We start from the raw sequence: 19,613 nt of genomic DNA, 5'->3' as shown, positions 1-19,613 counted from the left end.
GTCCCTATTCAAGTTCTTAATTTTTGCCGCCTTTGTAGCATAAGCTTGCCTTGAGAATAATGTTACGTGTTACCATTGACAACTGCATTACTAGTTATTCGAATGTAATTCATTAGCATGATTTTTCAAACAACGTTCGTGTAATTTTTTAGATCTGAAGCCAAAACTTGCCAGAATTGATATCAAGACTCGCACAATGGTGCAAACAATACTTCGAAGATGCATTTACTAGTGAATTTACAAGGTAGCTGAGCTGCTTGGTTTAGAAGCCAGCAACCTACTAAGAATTTACATTTGTTAACCTCAACCCACTCCACTATCCACCATACACCATCCACTATCCACACACAGGCACAATTTCGCCCACCAAAAAAATTCAAGGAAACAAAAAATGAAAAAGATACAAAGAACCCTTTCTAATCTTCTATCCATCTGTTATGTCACTATTGCTTTGAACTATTAGCACTTAATCATATGAGCTTGCAGATGATTGAAGTGTAACTCCGAAAAACCATTTGGTTTCTTGATTGTTTGTGTCAATGAGCTAACTCCTCACTCCCAACACTGACGCTAGACTTGTCCACCACATTGTACTGCTTATACACTCTCGCCCGGTTCTCTGCCCACCATTGTTCTGCTTGTTTCTCACTAAACCGCTTCCGGCTGCATTCAGATATTTTGGGTACTCAGATACTATAAGCGCAAAGGAAGCAGCAAGAAAAAGCACAATGGACCGTAGAGCTACAACATACCTGAAGCGCACTCTCTTTAGATCTTTAACACCACCAGGTAATGAGGTAAGTGTAATATATACACCAGGCTCATCTTGCTCAACCCATTCAGCCTCGTGACTAGGCTCACTTTCTGTTCTACTCCCATTCCTGGTTGTTGCTTCAGAATGGACCAGTCTGTGATTGGAATTTTGGTTACTGGTGATGCCTGATCCATTTGACAACACCATGTGGTTTACTCCATTCGTTTCTGGTTCATGAGAAGCTACCGGACTGTTAAGTCGGTCAATTGATGCGGCAGAAATATCAACTGAGGCAGGACTGGAACAAAAGGAAGGTGGTTTGCTGTTGCGAACTGCTCCTATCGGTATTCTTTCAGCCATGTCCTTCAACTGTTGAATATTAAAAGAAAGAAAAAAAATTCATAAGCAGCAGTCAATATAAAAACATTAATCTGCAACCAAATAAAAACTTAGCATGCAATCTTCACACCATCATGATTCTTGCATTTTACGTGGAAAACAGTATCATGTTATAAATATGGCTTCAATAAATACCTAAATGCAAAGTTTTCCTGAGCACAGGAAGTAACAAAAAGAAGGTATAAATACTGCATCCAGGCCAGGAAGTAACAAGGCCGAAGCCAAAGTTTGATAAAATGTTGTCTTTCAATGCCCAAAATTCAGCTTCATGCATCACCATTGCTTGTATGACCACAGTTTTTAGTTTTGGTCTGAAAACTACAAGGTTTTTACTGTCAGTTTCAAGATTCAAAACTAATGGAAACAAAACCAAGGGCCAAGTTGGTCCAAGTTTTGATTCTGTTTCAAGAGACTTTCCTGTTTACATGTTTCAACACTGTTCCCGGGGAATTACCAATTCACTTGATTTCTAGCCCCATCTTGAATTTCTTCTACTCATTTGACCCTTTCACAGCTTGGATTGGCATCATTGACCCTTAAAGGTAATGAGTTTTTCTCCTATATCTAATTTTTTGAAGAATCATTATGTAAACTAAGCAACTTATACATGCGACAGAATGGCCCTATATAAAACATCAGTCAAAATAATCCTTAATATATTTAGTGAACTTTCTTGTTCGTAAGTAAGATTTTCCTGCAATAATATGGATGGACTTCAACATGTTACACCGTTGGCCAACCAACCACTTATTTGGGTCATCAACAGTGTAGATGAAAGATGACGCAGCACCTGACCACCAACATACTCAGTGAAGAAGGATGAAGACAATAAATTTTGAAAACTCAAAAATAAATAAATAAAAGGAATTACTGTTGAAAATTTTCAAAATATTCAGTGTTTAACATATGAAAGTCCATACCTGACCCATCGCCTTGCCCACTCCCATAATTAGTAAGCAGGAATGAAGTCAGTTAACTTTTAAAAATAAAAATTGAAAAAGAGAACTTATGGAAGTAATGAGAACTAGCAAAAAATTGTTCAAAAATATTAACCATGTCTACCTCTTAATGTAGAGGATTGTTATGAAATAGTGCTATATTGTACCATGGACTGCTTTTATACATTTCTTTCTTCCTTTATTGCCTAGCTATTTGTACTAGTAATCCAGGATTGCTTTTACCCCAGCTTTATTTTCTGTCTTTCCGAGTCTGAGACTCTGAATAGGAGATCTATCTAGTATTATGGCTCCTTCAAATTTTAAGATCATTTCAATTTGTCCTTTCTGTACTGTAGTATTCCCCATCTGGCAGTTTCCCTATTATCCAGAACTAATAGTCGTAGGCGTTCTGTTAAAAAGGTACAATGTGACGAGAAAACCAAAGGCTGTTGGAACAAAACTTAAATCATACACAACCCCACCCGCCCAGTTCTAGAACAAGGAATTAGCATACTAGCATTTTTGGCTCCAGCAAACTTTTAAAGAACTCAGATGTAACAGTAATTACACCAAAGCACTGCATCAACTAAAATCCAGTGTCACAATTAAAATGCTGACAATAGAACCACAATGCTGATCAGTTTTCTTTTAACTTCAAATCAAAATTTATCCTTGCTGTAGAACTATGAAAGTATGCATATCTTACCTGGGCAGTCAGTGATTTAATCACTTCTTTTGCCGCTTTGCATTTTGCAGTCTCTGCCCCTGCAATTTCAATGGCTTCTTTCAGCTGCTTTGCCATTCTTTCCAGCTCAACCTCCTGAAGTTGGCTTTTTCGAGTGAGAGTTTCTACCTATAAATAAAATTAGTCAGACACAAATCTCAAACAAATCACAAGGGCAGCAAGTCCTCCAACCCTTCAAATCAAACACCTCCACACCCCACCCCAACCCCCAAACAAGGAAAAAAGAACACAAACTAAATCAATAAAGCAAGAAAACTACAAATTCCATATTTTGGGTATTAACCCCCATCACTTCAAAAGAATCAATGTAACACAACCACAGGAAGCCATTTTCATACAAATGACACCAAAAAATGAAGTATATTTGAACCATTTATCTGCCAAAGCCATAGGAAGACATTTTACACAAAAATTATGTAGAAAGGACGAAGTAATACGAAGGAGCGTAAAGAGCTAGAGGCAGGATCAAAAGCCCATAGTAGAAATTGTAAGGAAGATCATGCAAAGTATGACCTTGGATAGGTCCCAATAAAGGACAAGCATTCATTTTAGCAGACCACATTTAGCTGAGATTCCCCTGTCTTGTTGGGCTGTCTATTACTCTCATTTCCATTTTCTTTTCCTCAACTCATTTCTCATCCCTCATTTCACACGTCTTCATCCCTTCATAGTTCATATATTTAGATCTCAGTTTCACTTATTTCGTCTTGTTTGAATCCATGTATCAACCCCATAGGTTTTGATAACGCTGAAATTGTTGCTTTTGTTATTGTTATTCTATAAAACACAGGAGGAGCTATTAAAAACAAAATAAAAAAATAAAATAAAAGCCAAAGAAAAAATTGCAACTCTATGATTCATTAAACTTATTTTTTGCATGGAGAGCATTAATCAACAACTTATAGCAAACAATAAAGAATAAAACTTCAGTGGCAAATCATCTATGTCACATTACTGCTAACTTGGTAGGTTGGCTTTTGGTGTTGTGATTCATCATGCTTGGTAAGAAATGAATAAATGAAGATAGCCTTTCCCCACACATATGTGGGAAGCATCACATTTGAGATCAGCAGCAAACTTCTGCTCATTCACTTTGTAAGCCCCAACAGTATAAAATAAAAACATCTTGCCTCTTCTTGGGATCTCCCTCTTAATTCTTCCCCAGGCTTTTAAAATATCATCCTTTTGGCTGCCCCTTCCCTCTTTCTTTTTCTTTTTCGGATGTTCCTCCTTTCTTTTAGATGTTTCTCACTGTCTTTTATTGTATCATCCTTTTGGCTGTAAACACCCCCCCCCCCCCAAAAAAAAACCCCAATTTTTTTACTTTTTTAATGATTCCTTCTTTCTTTTAGATGTTTCCCCCTGTCTTTTGTATTTGTTGCATAGAAAATACTTCCAAAATATTTTTGTATCATCAAGCAGAAAGACAGATCAACTGTTTCCACTGCTTAACAAGGCTTTAGACATATTGGATTAACTCATTAAGTAAAGAAGTGTATGCAATGGTCAAACAAAATGGATGAAATTACAAAACAAGTAGCTGAAAGAAGAGGAAATATTAAACCTGTGCTCTTAGTTGAAGAACTTCCTGACTCAGCCCATCGTTTGTCCTTTTAGAATCATTGACCATAACTTTTGGAGATGCAAGTCCACCCAATGTTGGAGTCGGTGTTGTAGAACGAGGTGGGCTTGGCCGTCTTGATATTGGAGACGTTGCTCGCGAAACAATTCTTGATCCAGGAACAGAAGCTGAGAAAAACTTTTTCGATGATCCAAAGACTGGATTGAAAGACTTAGAAATATTAAGTGCTCCCCATTGAGATCCTACATTTGGAATAGGTGAAACACGGCTACTATTAAATTCTGGTTTCTTATTTCTCTTGGAAAATCTATCTGCTTGCTTGAAGGATTCCATTGAAGAAAATCTAGCCAGCTGTGCATTAGATCTTGAATCTGACTTGTCATCTTTTTCAACCAACTCATTAAGTTCCAGGTTCATACTTCCTCTTCTATTGATAGAGTGGTGAGATGAAGCATCAGTCTCAATGGCTTTTCTAAGCTTATTAGAGCAGTTATCGCAGACACGATAAGGTTTGTTTGGATTTGGGGCCATAGAAGCTTTAAGAGACTTTTTACTGCTACAAGAGTGACAGAAAACAAGCCCACAATTATAGCAATTATGACGCTTTCTTTTGAAATTGAATGACATGCGACAACCAGAACAGATTGATTGATCAACACCAGATACCCATTTATGAAGACAGATAGCTGCAGTAAAATTAGTACCACAAGCAATACTTTTGACTTGTTTGTCTTTCAAAGCTTCAACTAATGATGGGGAGTTCCTATCGTCGGTGTCCCCATGACCCAATCTACCATTTGCACCCTTGCCCCAAGTGTAAACTTCTGTTCTGGAAGTCAAGACAGCAACATGATAAGCACCACAGGCTATTTCCTCCACAAAATTCTTCAAAAGGTTACCTTCAACACGGGTAGGAAGCTTCCCATCAACTTGAGGATTTCCTAGTTGACCATAGACAGGACTGCCCATTGTATAGACATGGCCAGAGGTTGTAAGTGCCATTGTTAGGCTGTGCCCGCAGGCCACTTGACAGAAATTGGGTTCAACCAGAGCTGCAACACATGTAGGCACAAGTTTTGATTCCTTATCACCATGCCCAAGTCGACCTTTATCTCCATCACCCCATGTAAACAGCTTTCCAGAGGAACAGTTGCTGGAACTTGAAGTCCCAACCATGACTTCTACAACTGCAGCAGTGTGCCAAACACCACAAGCTGCTCGAACAGTGCGCAATCCCTTGAGAGATTCCACTTCCCTTGGAATTGACACACTTCTTTTGTCTCCATGACCCAGAACTCCAAAAGTTCCATCACCAAAAGTAAACAACTGCCCTGAAGAGGTTACAACAGCAGTATGCCAAGGTCCACAGGAGATAGATGACACATGTATACCTTCCAAAGGCCCATTGACCTTTTTTGGGACCCAGTGACTCACTTCATTTCCATGCCCAAGAAGCCCAAAGTTGTGAGTACCATCACCCCATGTGTACAGATCTCCAGACAGTGTCACAGCACATGTGTGGTACTCCCCACATGCTACAAGCTCAATATTTGTATTGCTAAGAACATCAATTAACTTGGGGTGTGAAACATCAGAATCTACACCATGTCCAAGCCTGCCACCTGACTCCTCCCCCCAAGAGAAAATTTCCCCTTGTTTGGCAACTAAAGCACAATGTCGGCCACCACAAGCTATGTTCTGAATATCAAGTACTACAGCAGATTCCAAGGCTTTAGGAACAACTGAATCCATCTTAAGACCAGTAGAACTTCCAACTCTATGGGTGCCCCCACCCAGAACAGAGTCTCCAGTGCCTTCCCCCCAAATAAAAACATCCCCTAAAGCATCCCCATCAAGATGGCCAGAACCTTGACTTGATGAGCTAACTGCACTTGATAGACTCATCCTAAAGGTATCCATTCCCATCCCTTTCATGTGTCCATTCATGCTCTCAGAGCCTCCTGACGACATAGAATGAACTGAAGCACTAGCTGACTCTGGGGGGAAGAAACTCTTGGGCGGTACAGCATATAATACAACATCAGAAAATGGTTTATCCGCACCATTTTTGGGGGGACTCTCATATGGGCTGTGTAGACGAAGAGGATCTCCACCATCCTGAATCAAGGGGAGGAATATTTCTCAAATTTGGAGTGGTTAATAACAAGTAAGGGGACAGGAAACATTACTAGCAAATAGCAATGCACACCTTTTGGAAACTATCAGTGCTGCCAAATGGAGAGCTTAGAGGTGAACTTCTTCGTGTGTATGTACGGGGACTATTTGCTTCAGATGGAATTCCATCACTTCTGGATTCCATTCTCCACTTCCGGTGATGATTACGTGAAATTAAAGCTTTTAGACCAATAAACCAAGCCTCAGCTTCATCTTTATCTTTGCAGATCTGGTAAGAGAAAGACCGTGATAAAAAGAAAAATCTTTAATCATCATGAAAGCTGAAAATAGTTTCTAAATTGCACTGTAATGAAAAGGTATATCAGACAAACACCAACAATTAACTGAATCAGAAAACCGAATACAAAATAGAATAAGGACAAGTCAGCAAAAAAAATACAAACCAGATCCAGTGACCTATCACTATATATAAGAGAAAATGACTGGTATTCCTTCTCAGGTCGAGGATACCTCTGAAAAATTGCCTGAAGAAAACAAAGTTGTACATGGTCATTAGAGAAGTGGTATCTACTTAACAAGAAGCAAATGCACAAAAGCTAACAGCATTGGATACTTCGTAGCTAAAAAATTATATGGCAAAGAGGGGGGGGGGAATCCATCCAGGTTGTGAAAAATGAAGAAGACAGAGAAAGAATGTCATAGATTAAGCAGAGGGACTGTAATAATACTTATGGGGGGAAAAACCATCATCAGAACTCATACAGAAGAGTCCTTGAAAACAATAATGAAGATGCAACTTTCAGGTGACGAGGACCCTTAAGGTCTCCCATTCTATATAGTTGACAGCAGACATTCTAGAGCCTAAAGCAAATGAAATATAGCGTTTCCTTGATATTTAAAGCTAATTTGTAATAATACAGCTGAAAGACAGAAGATTTAAACCTAAAAGTTTTCCAAATCAAAAATTGTTGGCAGAAAAGTAATAGCCACTTTAACGGAAATCTTCTCCAAATACAAAACCACAGCATGTGTACACTACAAATACCTAAGAAAATAGGATGCATCTCAATTCTCATATTACTCAGCAGCCATCCTCAGATGCCAACAGTGAAAAGTTCACCCAGATCACAAAGCTGACCCCAGAGGTCACCATCTTCAGCATATAGTTAGCAAATTTGTACATATCATTCATAATAAACACATGTGCAAATTACATTATTAGAAGTTACATATCTTATGGTGAAAGATTCGGAAGAATTTAACAACTAAAACCAGCTTTAACCCAACTAGGAGGCAAGTTTCTTCCCAATAGCCTGAATCCACCTTGAACCCGAATCAGTTCTAGATTCAAGCTTCTGGCCTGAGGGCAGGTCAGGGCCAAGTCAGGGTGGCCATGGATCAGGGTTAAGGTCGGGTCCAGGTTGAGTGTCTGACCCTGACCAGGCCATGCAGCCCTACCACCCTATATGATATGTTTGGCTAGGGCAACAAAATGGGATTATGGATTGTTTAATTGGGTAGAGTATTTGACCTGGCCCAGCCCAGCAAGATAGAGTTAGAATCAGGGTTAGGGTCAGCCTAGCATATTTATGGCGAAGGTCAGGGTTTTAAAACTTCCAGCACAACCTGACCCTATTACAGCCCTACTCCAACTAAATATAGCTGGCTACATGGAATGTGAGACAAAAAGAATTTAGCACATCAAGCAAAAAAGTTAATTTAGCCCTGCTAGCGAGTCAGCAAAATACAATGAGAAAAACCGAGGTCCTCCAGCATTTCCTTCATCTGTGGAAAAAAAGTGGTGAATGATACACATGTTCTCTCATACTCCTATTGTTGCCAAAATTACTATGGGGTGAGCATTCAAGAGATTGTAGATCTGAAGACAATAAGCTTACAGTGCGCTGGCCAGGTATAATCCTGGACACGTGGCTCAGTTTAAGGTGCTTCTCCTCCTTCCCAGAGAACCAAATTAAAACAGATTCATCCTGAAAAAAATGGAACAAAAGAGTAACAGTTGAATATAACTTGATATTAAAATCAATAGATAAGTAGCATAAGAGTGCATTCCATGCAAATTAAACACGATTCTACAGAGAGAATAAACTAGGAAGTGGTATGTAGAAGTAGAACCTTTCACATTTACTGTATTTAGTACTAATTATTAAATTTTTCAAGAGACAACTAACCAATGAGTAAAAGACTTGGATTACATACTTGAACCAAGGGATAGTGCAATATCATAAAGAGAGAGAGAGCCATGAACATGTCACTGTAATAGAACCATACCAAAACCACAACAATTTGAAACAGCCAAAGGGACATATTCTTCCAACCCTAGGAGGATATATTGCTCTAGAAAATTCAAAAGTGAGACACAGATCCTAGGCATAATAATCACATTCAGAAGACAAGCCATTCATCTATAACATACTGACATTGTGGGCATGAATAGATGAAGTATTCTGCACATTACTTAAATTTTCCATATGCAAATAGATGACAGCAGAACTGAAAATATTGAATCAGGTGTGAAGGACATAATTCACATAACCACAGAGGATTTATAAGCACAATGTCCCAGCATGAGAAGAAATTTAAATCCAAAAATAAATCTTTGAAATTTCTATTTGTATATGCAAGCATGTCTATTCAACATTTTAGTTCTTCTTTATGATCTTATGACATGTTAAGTTATTAAAATGTATTGCTTCACAAATAAGACATGATTCACCAACAAACATCAACAGTATGAAAATGATAAAACTGGAAAGTAATATGATAATATGATATAAAGTCTTCTTTTCTCCTATTCAATAAGAAAAATGAAAGGCTGCAATAAGCCAAAAATCAAATTACAGTAAAGATAAACCACAATAGTGTAACGAGACGGTCAATAAAGCTTACATTTGCCAGCCTGAAGGGACAAAACTTAGGTTTCCCCCTGCGTCCATACTTAAGCAAGCATGCTCCTTTCTTAAGAGCAGTAATAGCCTGTTGGAAATTAAACAGAGAAATAACTTAAGGCAAATGTGGCAGCCAATGAAGAAGCATTACTAAGAAAATAAAGAAGGAATCAATTATGGTAAGATACAGCATTTAAGGTTCAAATATATTGTTTGGAACAAAGTCAAAGAAATTAGAGAGAATTAATACAAACTGCTGTTTCCTTTTCAGTAAGAAATTATTTTAGATAATGCCACTTAGAAAATAACTTATTGTTTGAGCCAAATTCATTGCTGCTGAAATCAGGGGTAAGGCTATGTGCATTATGACCCCCCCCCCCGACCCTGCAGCTGCAGAAGCCTTGTACTCAGGTTATATGTATTATGCAATTCATGCTAAACTAATGCTTTTCTTTTTTTAATCAGCAAGGAAGTTTTATCATAGAGTTCAATTTCTTAGTAAACCTACATAGAACTAATAAAGGTATAAAGTGTAAGCTGCTTAACATGAGTAAATAAACTAATAATAGAAATCAGAACTACTTCACTTAGGCGAAACCAATACAACTTTAAGATCAACAGTGCTTTATCGGGATGAAACTTGAAAGTAATGAATAAACACCTTGCAGCATAAGATGAGGAAGTTCAAATAGCTAAGAGACAAAACTAAGAAAGTAGAATCAAATATGAATCCATTTAATGTGAACACAGCATGCAATGAGATGTGAAAAGGCAAACTTAGAAGGTTTTACCATGTTTCCAGCACCAATAAATGCACCAGTCAGAAGAAAAGATAGTGTTGCTAGAGGAGTTAAGAGAGGGTAGGTAAAATCATAGTTCAAAATCTTGGTGGAAATTAGGATATTTTAGCCAGGCAGAGATAGGATGCCATGTCGAAATAAAAAAGAAAATGGATATTTCAAAATTTTCGATGTAGCAAATGCACTGTTTCATCGAAATTTTGGTTATTGCAGCCATTTTAATTTTGGTATTTTGGCATATTATACCCAATATGGCCAAGCAAAATTCATAGAGAAAATAATATTTTGACAATGTCAATTATCTTGGAAAGTCCAGCTTGACCAAAATGGCCTTCCACGAAGACATTTAACGCTACAAGTGAAATGACTGATGTTGAAGTGGTGGCAAAGATGAGTATTACAAGTTAGGAACAACCATGGACTCAAATGTTCAATAAGTAATCATTTTACAGAACTTTGTTTCTTGACCTCTGGATTTCATATTGTTGTTCCATACATTCTTGTAGTTCTTTGATATTCATTTAATAAAAATATTCTACTAAAATCTCTCAATCCGAACCAGAACCACATCATCTGATCCTGATTCCTAGCGTTCTGCCAGGCTTCTTTTGGATCAGGTGATCCACTCAAGGAAAGATCTGGATCAACAGATCCAACCAGTTCCTCTGCTACTTAAACAGAGAGATTGAGCCTACCCAGTTACAATATCTCATTTCTATATGTCAATTGACACTCAAATGTCTGGATTGAAATTAACGTCAAAAGAACCCAATTTGATATATTACTGACCAATTCCTCTACTAGAATAAGACACACAAACACAGAGAGCCTATCTGAGATGATGTCTCATAACTCTGCGTCCATCAATACTTGAATGGCTGGATATATTACTGGCCGTAAATTGGTAACTGGGAGTGGTTACTATCCTGTTCTCTCTTACATGCAGGGTGCACCAGAATAATTACAAGAGAAAAAGCACGAGAGGGAGATGAAGGAACAAAGGACGAGAGAGAGCAAGGACATCCAGCAGTACTATGGTGGAGGTAAAGTTGGTCATGGGGCCTCATAACCGACATGATGCATTATTGTAAAAAGTGGCTTCCTCAACAACATCATGAGTGCTAGGCATAGCCACACATGTCAAGCATGATCTCAAATCCAGACCACCCTTTCACCTCATGTTCACTGCCATGCATCACAGAACTTCTTACCTTTTGTTGGGCACCAATGGCTTCACTGACCAGCAGCCTGACTGAGGCTCTGCTGCTCAATCTTGTCTCTTCTCTGTCCCATAATGATCTGTTGGTCCATATTCAAGCAGTGCTGCTACTACCCTAAGTGGCTATGAAGGCTACAGAAATCTGATAGAACAGAAACTGAAGGCATTGAGGAAAAGTAGTGGCAGATTAGATGGCTGATGGCAATCGCAAGTGCCATTTTAACAGTGTGGTTAGGAGGACTGCTAATAGTTAAGATCACCATATTCTTTCTTCTCATATGTGGATTCAACATAATCAAAGAAGAGCTGGAGGAGGAGCCATAGTAACAAATAGCAGACGAGATGCAATTTTTCTTTTTTAAATTTAATTCAATGTTTCTTTAATTAAGCCAGATTTTCATATCATTCTATTGGAATCTGCCAATTCCAAATGATTATAATCAATCTGGATCGTTACAGCTTGAGACTGACACCAATTACATGAACTTGGCTTCAGTCATAAAATCAAGTGGCTAAGGCACCAGCATTCTTTCAATGAATATAATACAACAATGCACCATTTATTGGGGGTGAGAATTCGACAACCTAAGATCATGAAAACTGCAGTAAAAGCAAAAGGCGTTATTTCATGGTAGTTGAATTTTAGGAAAGATCAAATTGATAAATTTTGCTAACTTTCATCACTATTTGATATGCGATTGTTCATGTTCCATGATCTTTCCTTCAGAACTAATCTTTCTTCTTCTAGATAGTGAAAATTCACCTGAGAGATATAAATAATGTAATACTGGATTTTATTAAATTAGGGAAAGAACCGAAGTATTAAATATAGTAAATGTAACTAACCAACTCAATAGCGAAGAACTTGATTGCGTCCAAAAACATAGAGAACAACATAACCACAATAGCAAAGTGTCGAAACATAATTAGTGGATATATGAACAACATCCAAGCACAATTGCACATTTTGTTTTGATTTAAGAATTTCATCAGTAGCATTCCAAAGAATTGATAATTCATAAGCCATATAGTACTTTTGTATACACCCTGCGGAGTTCTAAAGCTACCTCTTAACATTTCCCTTACATTTAAATGTCAATTGAGAAGCATCAAGAAAAAGATAGCATCCTGCTACCGCTGAGCTGATTGATTGTGAGGATACAATACTAGGCAGTAAAAGTGAAACGTCAGCTGGAAAAAGGTTTTGATTTTCTGTTCAGTTGACCTATTTTACAATTAAGACTTCCAGAGCAAATAGCAATTCCAGCTACTCTAATTGGAAACACTCATCTGTAGAACCCACTTAAAGGGGTGAGCCTGATCCCCGGTACCGTTCTGTGGTAAACATCTGAGCACGGACGCCATCCAGTCCGGGGAGGGTCTTTGGAGAGACTGCTTTAATTATGTTTCGGTGTTAATTTTGACCATTCAATTTTAGACATATCAAGATAATACCTTGGACTGACATACGCTTCTTTCTTTGGATTTCTAACTGTTACACATTACAAAATTTAACTGGGTAACGAGAGAAAATGTAGCATTTCATAGAACAGACAGAAAGCTGGCAAGTTTTCTTGCACACTGTAAGCTAAAATACTGTAGTCAACGCTATCGAATTCTTCTGGACCCGGTCGAGTGTCAAACAAGATAAATAAAATCAACAAATTCTGAAAGAAAGCTAAAAGGATGAACTATTACCTGTTCAACGTCTCTTTCCCCAGAGCCCGACCTATTAAGATCCGTTGTCATACTCTCAGTTCGAGACATCACGAAACTACTTTTTTATACACAACCTGACACTCCAGATGCTTCACAGCTTCATCCATTCTCAAAGTAAAATCCATCCATTCATCCGTTGATTCAAGAATCCTAAAATCCACCCAAATTTCACATTCAAACCCAAAATCACCAACTAAACCAAAAATTATCACTGAAGATCGGGCCAGCCATCGTGATCCATCCAACTTTCACTCTAATTACAACATCTATGCTTTCCAAGGTGCTTCAACACAAGAAAAACTCCCTAAAACCAAAAATCCTTCATCAATGCATAGTCTTCTCAGCTCGAGGTTGTACTGAAGGGCCACTGTAATCTTATGAAGGCTCAATGAGAAGACGACCGACGCTAACAACAACACTAGAAATGTATCTCTAGGTCTTCCAAGAGAATCGCTCAAATAAATACCTGAACTCCACTGGTTTCCGATGATTTTGGGCTCGTCTAGCTCGAGTTTCTTGCGGGAAGGATAAAATCGGAGACTAAACCGGAGAAAACTATCAGAGAAAATCTAGGAAAAGGTTATCAGTGGATCAGCTTGCAAACCTCTTGGATACACAAGACATAGCGAACGACAACTCTTTAACTGGTCGATCCAATGGAGGAATTTCAAGGATAAAAAGAAAAAGGGAAAAATAAAATAAAATAGTCCAAATAAGTAAAAGCTAAAAACCCGCGCTGTTCGATGACTGAACTGAAGAAGCCTGATAGAAAAATATAAATAAATAAATTAAATAAATGTAAAAGAATACTCGTTAGTCGTTATTACACATTAAAAACCAAACTTCTTCCGTTTATTTCGATAATGCCACTATATTTCTTCGGATATTTTGTTTTATTAATAGGATATTTCCTCGGACAACGGAACAACTCAACGAAGGATTGATTGCATTTCATTACCAAAAAAAAAAGATTGCATTTTTATTTATTTTTTCGTTTTTTTGGCAAAATGCATCGTCCCACTCCCTTTTATAGCAAAAATTCAGGAGCAAATGAGAAGTACATCTGAATCCCGATTTCAATAGTCGTAAATGGAATTTTATAAGGTGTACTTGGAGAGTCAGATCACCTCTGGTGAATAGAGAACAATGTGCTCTCGTGACGTTTCCTGATCATGGGCCCACCGTATTTCGTTTTCATTAACTTTTATATTTATTCAATGGGCACCACCTCGATTTAGGGAGCACATTGTTTGTCTCTTGATGGAGAGGTGATCCTGCTCATAGTTGTGTATGGGTAATGCCGTTAAGGGAAATAAACCCTTTACACTTCCCTTAACACCCGAGCCTTTGTTAGGTGTCATGCGAGTATTTATTGTGCAGTATTCACAAAGTAAAATGTGGATTTGTATAAATTTCATGTTTGTAATTATAAGAAAGAAGAAGATCGTAGTCATTGAATCGGTAACAATTTACGATGCGTCACTTGAAAACCGTGCAGGAGATACCTGTGCAACAACAAACAAATGCATATAAAGTTGTGGTAGGAAATGAATCATTTACATTATTTATTTAATACTTTTTGGTTGTTGCATCATTTTAGTAAAATACGAATCTAATATCTGACACTATACTTTTAGCTCAAAAATCAAACTTTAAAAAGTAGAGGATGACCTCCTCCTAGTCCCCTAAATAGTTTCTCTTAAGAAGGAAGATACTTTCCAACTCTTAAAAGTGTGGGTCGCTAATTGTGTACCAGCACCTTGTGATTGTAATTGCACCATCTTCATAAATATACAAACTCTGGCAAACAATATAATAGTCATTTAATTTTAAGTCCGCTATCAACCACTGGATTTATATTTGTGTGACGATAATGTAACCATAGCCATAAAACACACCTTTGAATCACAACTTCAAGAGATAAAGGAATTTATATTGTTTTATAAATCAAATTAAAAATTAAGAATTAATTATTTAAAATCAAGTTAAATTGATATATATATATATATATATATATATATATATATATATATATATATATATATATATATATATTATTAACTAAATTGAGAGATATATTCCTTGTTAGGTACAGAGTTTATAGGAACATAAAGGAGACAAACCCCACTAGCATTCCCTATCAAGATGTAAACATCATAAATTTGATTTGTATAGAATACGAATCTTGTCAACATCCTAAGCATCATAAAATTCAAATCATTTGACACCCTAAGTTTACGAGTTCTCAGTGGCTACAAACCCTTTTTTATTAGTTAATTAATTAATATTTACTTATCCAACAAAAATAATAATATCCATTTAAGTGATTTATAAATTATAATACAATATAAAAAAATTGAAGTTTCTAGACAAAATTGGCCTTGAAGAGACCCTTCCTTCCGCTTCTTGAGACATCGACCATGGTTGGAGATGCGCTTTATAGAAAGTGTCTATCCACAAGTCAATTTCCTGGCGCTTTTTAATCGAATCAATACCCTACATTCCATTAGGAAAAGATAACTAAGGCCCCACTTCACAAGCAATGTTTCAGAAAAGCGGAATCGGAACTGGAATCGGGATCTACATGAATCATTTATGTCTGACTCGGAAATTAGATCCTTTGAATCAGCCAAGTGAGAACCGGGTCCACGTTCCTCCAACTAACAGGAAGTGAAGGACCACCAAAGGAAAGGAAAAGCTGGTCGATCGTCATTCGTCGCCATGTGGCATGTTGACCCGGCCCGGCCTGGCCGGTCCAGTCCCTATGGACCAATGTTGCATTCACATGCATCAACAAGTGCAACGTGGATGCTCATTGCTCAATTAAGTAATATTTAATTGATTTATTTATTTTCTTAAAAGAATTTTAAGTCAACACCCGTTGTACAGTGGCATTTTTGTAGTTTTTCACAAGTATAGGTCCGTTAGTTACTTGTACGTATTGTGTATTTATTCCAGACGAAGTACGGCCAAAACTGCAAACTACTTTCCTCTTCTGGATTTTGCTTGGCAGCAGTGCCTACGTGGCACTACTGCAAGCAGTGTAAGGTGAGGATTAAATCTGGGTTTTTTCATTAAATCCTCACCTTAGATATTATCCATGTGCAACAAAAACACTTTTAAATGATGTTCACTCGGTTTATTTGCTTTAACCCGGACCAAGAAGGTGGTTCAAATCAAACCAAACCATCATCTTCTTCCCTGTTTGATTACTCTCAACCAAATTTCAGATTGAAGTCGAAGAGTCACCGTACAATCCCGACTTTCTTCACCCCAACTGGCTGCAACTCTCCAACATTGCAAGTTCTCCCCGTTTTTCTTTTAATTTTTCTCTTTCAATCTCCCTCTTTTAAAATGTATGGATCAGTCACACGATAGGCAATGAAGTATTTCTCTCTTCTTTGCAAAATTCAGACCGAACGTTACTTACTGTTACATCATCTTCTTCTTTGTGCAAAATGTTAAACATCATCTACTTCAGGTCTCAAAGATTCAATACCATTCTTCCCTCTTCGTTTCCGTGTCACATTTGAGCCTTTATCATAACTGAATATTACTGAACTGGTCTTCCTTTAAGATCTTTAGCCGTGGAGAACATTTGGGCCTTGTAGTCTCAGATTGAATTTGAATTCTTTCAATATGAAGAACCAATTTCCAGATCATGTCATCGGTATCCCAGTGAACTCAGTATCCTTCACGGTTGAAAAATCAACAAAGAAGCATACAACAAGATCAGAAACTTCGAGCCCATGTTTTATCTCCCTCTCTCCCTCTCTCCCCCGAGTTAATTTACTAACTAGTCACTATAATTTAAATACTGAGCTATGCACTAAAAGGGCTTAGCTTTGTCAATGCAGACAGATTTGAAACACTGATAGAATGGATCAATAAGCTGGGGAAAAAAGCCGACAAAATTTAATCTTCCATGCCACCCAAGGACCTGGAAATTCAAATGCACAAATCAACTCAGACATCTAAAACTGGGTGATGATGGCGGGTTCTGCTCTGTTCCTTCACTAGCTCCTACCGAAGCTGGGCTCTTCCTCCATCAGCAAGAAATCTGTTATTGCACTCACTGTTTTTTTTCACCCTACTCTGTGCTTGTAAAAGACAGAGTAAGCAAAACAGAGGAGAGAAATACTTCATTGCCTATCGTGTAACTGATCCATACATTTTAAAAGAGGGAGATTGAAAGAGAAAACTTAAAAGAAAAACGGGGAGAACCTGCAATGTTGGAGAGTTGCAGCAGTTGGGGTGCAGAACGTCGGGATTGTAAGGTGACTCTTCGACTTCAATCTGAAATTTGGTTGAGAGTAATTAAACAGGAAGAAGATGATGGTTTGGTTTGGTTTGAACCACCTTTCTGGTCCGAGTTAAAGCAAATAAACCGAGTGAACATCACTTAAAAGTGTTTTTGTTGCACATGGATAATATCTAAGGTGAGGATTTAATGAAAAAACCCAAATTTAATCCTCACCTTACACTGCTTGCAGCAGTGCCACGTAGGCACTGCTGCCAAGCAAAATCCATCAAGCGCTCTGTCCGTTAAACTTTGAAAACCGTTTATCGAGAAAAAATGAGCTTAGAAAACCATAAATCTCGCCTTTTTCTCCTTGGCGTTATAAGAGTGAGGATCGACGACAAAAGGCACGTGCTTGAGCTTTGCCATTTCGCAAGACGCAAGTGCACCCGCCTCTTGAACCGACCAAGGCCCATGGGCCTCTTAGTCGTATCGTAACAGTTGATATATGATAAAACAATGACCCAATACCGAAATTGTCGATAGGATTGAATCGGTTGATACGTATCAGTATCGGCTTGGTATGGATACTTGGATAGTAGAGTGAACCTTTGTGTATAATTACGACACGTGTGGTTCCTACTTTATCGGTTGTGGGGCCCGCGGAAGATCGTGGGCTGGATGATTCGTTGTCATGGAGGACCAAAAGTGTGGTATTTATAATTTCTGGTGGAAAAGAAAAGGGTACCAGCTATATATGCGTGTGTGACGAACTTAGGTCAACAGTGTACCTCGAAATGTTTAACGTACGCACCGGCATGTGGAGAAAAGCCAATGGGATCAATACAGGTGGCGACGCTAAGAAGGCCTTGATAGTGACAGCTGACACTGTAGATTACTTAGTTTGGGTGACTCTGAACAGTCTGGAACTCTGGATTAAGCGCATAAAAGGAAAAAATTATAAAATGTGAGACCAGGTTTGGCGGCCCGAGGTACCTAGGGTTCGCATTTGGTATATTTTTATGTGTAATTCAAAATTAAATTTTAACACGAAATTACAATTTCCAGTCATGACTGCATGAGCGGACCAATGAGAATTTGAACATAGGCATCACAAGTTTTTTTTTTTTTTTTTTTTTTAAATATAAGACAGGATTTCATCATTGGCTCCAAAAAGATTCAAACCGGACCTCTACAAGGGTTGGTATTTTACGAACTAAGTCATCTCTCGAAGTTCAAGTATATTTGAAAAAAGAATTCAGCTCATTTACCTACGAAAATAGAAGATTATGCTTTTCTTCTATTTTTGGCATCACTTATTAGAGGAACTCATCAAGAAACTCAGCTAATGACATGAAATATGTACCATTTTTTTTTAAATACTCACCATAAAAAACCGCAACCAAGATTTATAATATTTTGAGAATATTAGTGATACCTGAGTAAGCTATCTGTTGGAGAGTCCATGACCCAGTAGCCCACCTTGACTCAGTCAGTGACTCAGCAACCCACCTTGACTCGGCATATAACTCAGTTTAGTACTTAGTACTTTTATTAATATTTCTATATATATTGTATCACCCGACTATATCTAATATATAAAATACATCTTTTTGTCATGATATCAGGTTCGTAACAGGGCCTCTGCCCTTTTTCTTTCTCGATCTTGGTTCGTTTTGTCGCCTTCTGTGTTTCCGGCGTCCTCGTAGCAGGTATTATTGGCAAATCTGTCTTCGGCGCTCCGATTAAACTGAATAATTCCAATTTCCCTCTGTGAAGAGTGCAATTTCTCTGTTTTCTCATCGGGTGTGATCAGTTGAGGTAGGGGTGTCCAAACATAACCCGAACCGTTAAAACTGGACCGAACCGGCCTGTTATAACCTAAACCGGCCCGCACTGAAGCTTAATGGGCTGTGTTTGGGTTGAACAACCTCAGCCCGCAATTTTTTGTTCTTTCTCTTCTTGATATTTGAACTGAATATGTTTATTTGAATTTTACAAAAAAAATAAAAATTTATTTGAATGTTAACTCTCAAATATGATAGAAAATTTGGTATATAAGACCGAAGCTTTCCCTGCTTTGACCACAAAACAAACAACAACTGGCCTGATTAAATATTTGCAGCAGTGATAATTGGTCTTACCTCATAAATCCATTAATTGAACACCACTGAT

General features: G+C 37.8%; 1 protein-coding gene across 1 annotated transcript; it reads right to left on the bottom strand.

Moving 5' to 3' along the window:
- Positions 1 to 79: 79 nt before the first annotated feature.
- On the bottom strand, positions 80 to 13,904 carry LOC149010184 (PH, RCC1 and FYVE domains-containing protein 1-like). The gene is made up of 9 exons (XM_089161731.1): positions 13,178 to 13,904; positions 9,462 to 9,548; positions 8,453 to 8,542; positions 6,998 to 7,078; positions 6,628 to 6,822; positions 4,401 to 6,536; positions 2,798 to 2,944; positions 753 to 1,123; positions 80 to 663 (listed from the first exon to the last, which is right to left on the bottom strand). Exons 1-9 carry the CDS (start codon positions 13,244 to 13,246, stop codon positions 537 to 539), a joined length of 3,303 nt encoding a protein of 1,100 aa, XP_089017857.1. The 5' UTR covers positions 13,247 to 13,904; the 3' UTR covers positions 80 to 536.
- Positions 13,905 to 19,613: the final 5,709 nt, after the last annotated feature.

The sequence above is a fragment of the Hakea prostrata genome, chromosome 7, assembly GCF_041222555.1.
Source record: "Hakea prostrata isolate BN-2017 chromosome 7, UWA_Hpros_2, whole genome shotgun sequence".
NCBI classification, from domain to species: Eukaryota; Viridiplantae; Streptophyta; class Magnoliopsida; order Proteales; family Proteaceae; genus Hakea; species Hakea prostrata.
The sequence above is the reverse complement of the archived record's forward strand: the minus strand, read 5'-3'. Positions and strand labels throughout refer to the sequence as shown.

What these genes read in the sequence shown, in the direction of transcription:
- LOC149010184 (XM_089161731.1), bottom strand. Translation starts at nt 13,246, where the DNA reads ATGTCTCGAACTGAGAGTATGACAACGGATCTTAATAGGTCGGGCTCT. An exon ending in GTCCCTTCAGGCTGGCAAAT is followed by an intron (nt 8,543 to 9,461) that starts GTAAGCTTTATT and finishes CATTTTTTTCAG; the next exon opens with GATGAATCTGTTTTAATTTG. An exon ending in GCACTGATAGTTTCCAAAAG is followed by an intron (nt 6,537 to 6,627) that starts GTGTGCATTGCT and finishes CCCTTGATTCAG; the next exon opens with GATGGTGGAGATCCTCTTCG.